At 38.5% G+C, this 6096-nt stretch overlaps 1 protein-coding gene across 1 annotated transcript in view; it reads left to right on the top strand.

The window, feature by feature from the left end:
- The window catches only part of ogfr (opioid growth factor receptor), an 8016-nt gene extending 2491 nt beyond the window's left edge, over positions 1–5525 (top strand). Inside the window, exons 2-7 of the mRNA XM_035382576.1 lie at positions 811–879; positions 962–1043; positions 1148–1226; positions 1344–1410; positions 1492–1640; positions 1811–5525. Of these exons, the coding sequence (XP_035238467.1) occupies positions 811–879; positions 962–1043; positions 1148–1226; positions 1344–1410; positions 1492–1640; positions 1811–2963 (1599 nt within the window). The 3' untranslated portion in view covers positions 2964–5525. The remainder of the gene's footprint in view (positions 1–810; positions 880–961; positions 1044–1147; positions 1227–1343; positions 1411–1491; positions 1641–1810) is intronic.
- The last annotated feature ends 571 nt before the right edge of the window (positions 5526–6096 follow it).

Consider the following 6096-nt stretch of genomic DNA (forward strand, 5'->3'; position numbering starts at 1 on the left):
GCCAAATATCTTGTAATTTATCCTGTTTAAGCTATCCTCAATCTAAAAAATGAGAATTTAAGTTGTTTGTCTTACTTTGTATTAAAAAATAATAATACTGCGCTGAAACTTTTTGTGATTGTCTCAAAGAACAATGCCTAAATTGTCGTCAGCTTAACATGGGCGATCTGTACATAGAGGCCTCCCTTCGTTATTTTTGTTTCACTGAAGAAAGCTCAATGCTGGAACATCTGTTGTAAGTCTTCAATTAAAAGATATTAACTGTGTTTGAGGTATCTTTTGATGTGAGAAACCTTCTTTTTCTTTTATCGTAGCAAAATATAAATGTTTTGCATAACCTTGTTGCTTGAGGTCGGTTAGCAGTGTTTGACTGAAATATGGTTGAAAATCGGCTTGTATGTTCATATGCTTGCTTATGTTGTTTTCCCACTACTAAAACTCACTGAAGAGTGGGAAACACATCTGCACGGTGTTTCTGAGGAGATGTAAAATATTTTGAAAGTGATGTTTTAATTCATCAATTCATTTATATATTTGAAGTAGCCCCGTTATGTAGGAATTAAATGAAAAAAATATTATGCGTTTATGTAAGACCTCTATCTGAATTGTGTAAGAAGGCTATTGACGTAAAGTTTGTCATGAATATTATATAAATAGCACCTTATGGGGATTTTTGCATGGAAATGTCCTGTATACATAATATTTGTGTCACCTTAAGCAAATGTTTAAGTTCGTTTGTTTTTTTTAATTTTATTTTTTTATTTTTTTTTGCATTTAGAAAATAATGTTTGTGATTTTCTCTTTTTTTAGTGGTCAAATACATCTTCAAGAAACCTACGTGCTGCAAGAGACATGCAAAACTATAGGCATGGATATCCAGTACGTAAATTGTGTATCATCTTGTGTTAATTTCTTATAGGTCTGTAGAATTATTGTGACGCATGTCTATGCTTCTTCTTAGAATATAAATGAAGAAGAGTGCCCAGAAGAGAGAATGACCAATTTAAAATTTTATCTGAATGAAATCACCTCTTCTCCTGATGGTATGTCACTTAATAAATGTTAATTTAATATGTTTGTTACAATAGAAACATTTATTATTTACAAATAGCTTCTGTCTCCCATTTTCCCGTCTTTTCTTATCTAGAGGTCTCAATTGAGGCTTTTCATAAAGAATGGAAGACCGATTATAAAAGATTAGAAAGAGTCCATTCCTACATCCAGTGGTAAGTGGTAATTTATGCATTAGTCTTTTCATTTATTTTGGTGTGTTGGTTCGGTGCCTTCCATGCTGTTAACTGTATGTGTGAGTGGGCGTTCTAAATGAAATCTGATGTTCTCAGGTTGTTTCCTCTGCGAGAACCAGGGGTGAACTACATGGCCAGTGAACTTACAATAAAGGAAATCCAGGTTGGTTAATGGCCAGAATCATCAAGCAAGGACTGTGATGTTGTATAGCGATACTGATACACTGGTCCTTCATCTCCACAGGCATTTCGTGAAAATGATGAGGCAAAACGAAGGCTGGTGGAATCCTATGAACTCATGCTGGGCTTCTATGGCATTCAATTGGTCAACAAAGATACAGGGGAGGTCAAACGTGCTGAAAACTGGAGGGAGCGATTTGCAAACCTTGAACGGTCAGTGCAATATAGTCCATTTCATTACAGAGAACGTAGTTTGGAGTAGACATAGTTTGGAGCATGCCATTTATATTTATGATGCTCTGGTGATGTTTGCAGTTGCATTGGAAGGCAGTTGGTATCCATGTTCTTACATGCTGTTTTTTTTGTCCTTGTGTCATTGGCAGAAACATGCACAATAACCTACGTATCACTCGTATTCTGAAGAGCCTGGGGGAGCTGGGGTTTGAGCATTATCAGGCCCCGCTGGTCCGCTTCTTTTTGGAAGAGACACTGGTCCGCAAGAATCTAAGCAGCGTTAAGCGAAGTGTGCTGGACTACTTCCTATTTGCCGTGCGGGACAAGAGAGAGCGGAGAAAACTGATAAAGTTTGCCTTTCAGAACTACGAACCCAAAGACAAGTTTGTGTGGTGTCCTAGAAAGATCCAGAAGCGCCTCAGGAAGAAATCTGAGAAGAAGGCAGAGGCAGCTGGCAATGGAGAGAGCGGAGTGCCAGAGGAAGGTCGTATCAAGAACAAAGCTAAGGACAGCGAGACAGGAAGTGCTCCTAAGGAGAAAAAGTCCACTGACGACAGCTCTGAAATGCAAACATTGACTGAAGTTGAAGCTTGCACAGACCCACAAAGGCCACTCCTGGAGTCATCGGTTGATCCTGAGTCAGTAGGGTCCTCAGTTGATCCTGAGGCTTTGGGTAATGGTGAGACCGACCCCTCCTGCATCACTGAATCTGTCCTTGTGAAATCTGAGGCAGAGGACCAACTCAAAGATGGCAGTCAGACAGAGGAGAATGCCCAATGCCAACAGAAATTAGCCAATGGCAAGCAATCTGAGGAAGCTGCGGTCTCTGAGAAACCAGCCAAGAAGAAACGGGAAGACGTGACTTTGAAGCCTTGCAGTGGCTCAGTTGAGGGGCTCCCCAATGGCCAAGGTCATGCTACAGAAGTTCCCACTGCTGACTGCCCAGATCCCATTGATCATAAGCAACACAACAGCCCAACAAGTGCTGGGAGTCTCACAACCACAGAAGGAAATGGAAATGTTTCATCTACAGCTGGAGAAGAGCGAGCAGAGAAACAACCCAGGACTGACTACTGTGAGCCATCCAGCACAGGTAAAAATGCAGACATGTTAGAAACTGCAGACGCGAGAGGGAAAGACGAAAACAAAAATACAGATGTGTCAATACAGAGCCATGTTGCTATGAACTTGGAAAATCAGATGTCTGCTGGCGCTGGCACAAATGGAATTAATTTAAAAAACAATGAAGAGCCAATGGACACTGAATCCAACTGTATAGATACAGCTATGGACCAGTCATGAGTTTTCAGAATTAGTGGAAGGCACCTCTATGAATTACTATTTAGGGAATGCAGAAATCTGGGACTATAAATGAACGACTATTTGATTTCTTTCTAAGTCTTACTGAAAGCAACATCTTAGTCTTTCTGATAACACACAATTTCCTGAAGCCCTTCCTTCCTGAAGCCGTTTCTTAGACAGTGTGTACCTTCTGTCATTAATTGAAATTTAGTCCTGTGAAGTTATATGACGTAATTTGTTGAGTTTTGTCTTCTGAAGAGATTGTTGCACTTCTGGACATTCTAGACCAGAGATAGGCGATGAGGGCCATATCCATTCCTGGTTTTCATGTCAACTTCTGGCCTTAATTATTTCACAAGCTCAAACTTTTTCACCATCTGATATTTTGGCTACATTTCTTGGTAAGTGCATGAATGACAGCTGAAGATTTCTGGTGTCCCCATATAAAACATTTTAATGTGATATGATTTATGAGGGAACCAACATTGATGTATACAGCCAGCTAGCTCAATTGGTCTGGATAATTGATGGAAACAAAAACCTGCATACACACCTGCCCTCCCGGACTGGAATTACCCACCCCTGTTCTAGACCATGCTTGTGATGAATCTACAAACAGTATTCTGTTTTTGTGGTTTTTTTGTTTGTTTGTTCTTTCAGAAGAATTATAAGAGCAACTGTGCTAATGAGATGCATTTGTTTTGAGGAAATATAAATTGCCTACCATTTTTGCACATGATGTAAACTGGATGTGTTTATGTAATACAAAAATCTCAGTGGAGGCTAGTGAGCTTGAAGTGGAGGAGACTAAAAACATAAGTTTTTTTTGCCTTTTTTTCTGCCTCCCCAACATGGAATCGCCAATTGTGCCTCCGGAGTCACTGCTGTACCATTGGCACCCATGCAAGGAGCACGGCAGCATGTGTACTCCTCCAATATACTGGCCTACAAACCAGTGACTACTTTCTACACAGTAGGCCACACTGTGCTACAAGAGAGCTAGCGCAGATTGTTTACTGATGACAGTTTGTTAGCCTGTGGGCACCTGACTAATAGTCAGTGGGAGGAGCCAATGTATGAGTAACCCAAGGAACTCCAGCCGACCAACCCTGCATTGCACTGGTGGGGGCAATTTTGTCTGGCTGCTGAAGACTCCTGGTCATAGTTAGCTAATCACATGGCTATGGCTTGAAACTGCAATGTCATTAGGCATAGATCCTAGCCTGCACTTGTCGAGCACCTATACTGGCTGAGCCACTCGGGGAGCTTCTGAACCTGTTTTGATTGTTTTTAATAATCACTAGGCTAAGTTTTTAATTAAATAAGGATTACCCATTTTATGGGTATTTGCCCATTAAATTACCTATTTCCCATTTTATTTGATTGCATCTAATGTAGTATTTACATACTTCACAATGATTTTTTTTTAAATGTTTTATATTGGGTCAACTCTATTATTTTGATATCTTATGAATTTACTGCTATTTTTATTAAAATTGCAATTTACATGTGAAGGGCATGAATGATTTCAAAGGTGAAGCCATTATGTTAAATGCATTGAAGTGAAAAAGCCTTGCCTGTTTGGGTGATCCTTATTTAAATAGGCATGTTTTCTAATGCATAAACAAAAGACTTTTGAGGACTACTTTCAGTTTTTTAAATAATTTTTTAGTCTTCCTTATTGAATGCTTACTGGTCTCCTGAATTACGTTGCATTATACAGTTTGTGCTTTTGACAGCATTTTAAATCCTCTAGTAACAAGCAAATGAGGCTTTCGTCTACATTAGATGTTTTGAATGCAGCTGTTTTGCACTGAAATTAAATGAAACTGGTGTAAGAGAAAGGACACCTGACATGAACTCTGTGTCCCTGTGTTCAAAACTGAAGCACTGCACACCTTTGTCTTTGAACGGCACTATGGAACCATGATTGTACGTAATTATTTCTACAAGGAATGTTGCATAATTTGAATTATATTTTGTTGACTAGCTGTGTAAAGCTCAGACTATGGCCAAATAATAGAGACTGTTTGATTGTACAAAGAAAAAACAGTGGTGTGGGTAAAATATTAAATATTAAACTAAGAAACCTTTTTTGAGGTTGAAACCTCTTTGATCAATTAAATTGTGATTATGTTTGATCTATAATATAGTTTGTATTTTGGGGAGGGACTTGGGGGAGATGAGTGTGATTATGATTTTTTTATTTATTGGTTTTCTAACCTTCTTTGTGTTCACCGGTAATATTTTCAGTTGACTGGAACCTTCAGCATGTTTATTAGTTTAAAAATATTCTTCTCCAAATGTTATTGCCCTTACATTTATTTAAATAGAAATCTCAGGAAGATGACAGATTAGCTTAAAGCCCATGCTACTTTTTGATGTTGTATTTGAATATTTATTTTCCCTTCACTGTACAGTACATTAACCCCTCCCCCACTCATTAAATGGTCACTAGAATTAGCACTTGAACATTATTTGCTACAGTCAATTTTAGTGCATTCTTTAACTATTCGTTTTCATGTTGTATGTTAAACAATAAAGATTGTGACAGAATTTTAACATGATTGTCTTGATTCTAAAGCAAAATTTTCCACGCTTGAACGGACGCCTGTTGAAGTTGTGCTGCTGCAGGTCATTTGTTATTGTGGTAAAAGGAATAAAACGTAGATCGAGTGGATACCGCAAAAACAATGTTCTACGAGCCGCACAATTATTTCCATTCATCTGTCCAGTAATCTTGAGATCGATGGGAGTTGGCGAAATAACTAAATATCAGAGGTCTTAATTAGTGAACTGAGAAGCAGCCTGTGCCTCAGATCATTTATTTATATATTTTAGCTTTTATTGTTTTGTTTCATGGTAACCTAAAGGTAGTTACCTGCATGAAACCCCATACCTACAAACATTTATAAGCTGAATGTAAAAGAAACAAATATACCAGGCTGTTTAGGCGCTCGTTTTGTACCAGCACCTGCAAATATTCTAAATCTCAGTAGTGTAAGTATACTGAGAAGGTAATTATTTTCGGTTGTGCGTTAAGGAGGAGAGAAGGCTGCGCTCGATTCTTATAGGTTATCTCGTATCACCATAGCAATTCATTTGACTACTACGTTCCAACGGGTTCAAGAAA

The sequence above is a fragment of the Anguilla anguilla genome, chromosome 11 (genome assembly GCF_013347855.1).
Source record: "Anguilla anguilla isolate fAngAng1 chromosome 11, fAngAng1.pri, whole genome shotgun sequence".
In the NCBI taxonomy this organism is placed as follows: Eukaryota; Metazoa; Chordata; class Actinopteri; order Anguilliformes; family Anguillidae; genus Anguilla; species Anguilla anguilla.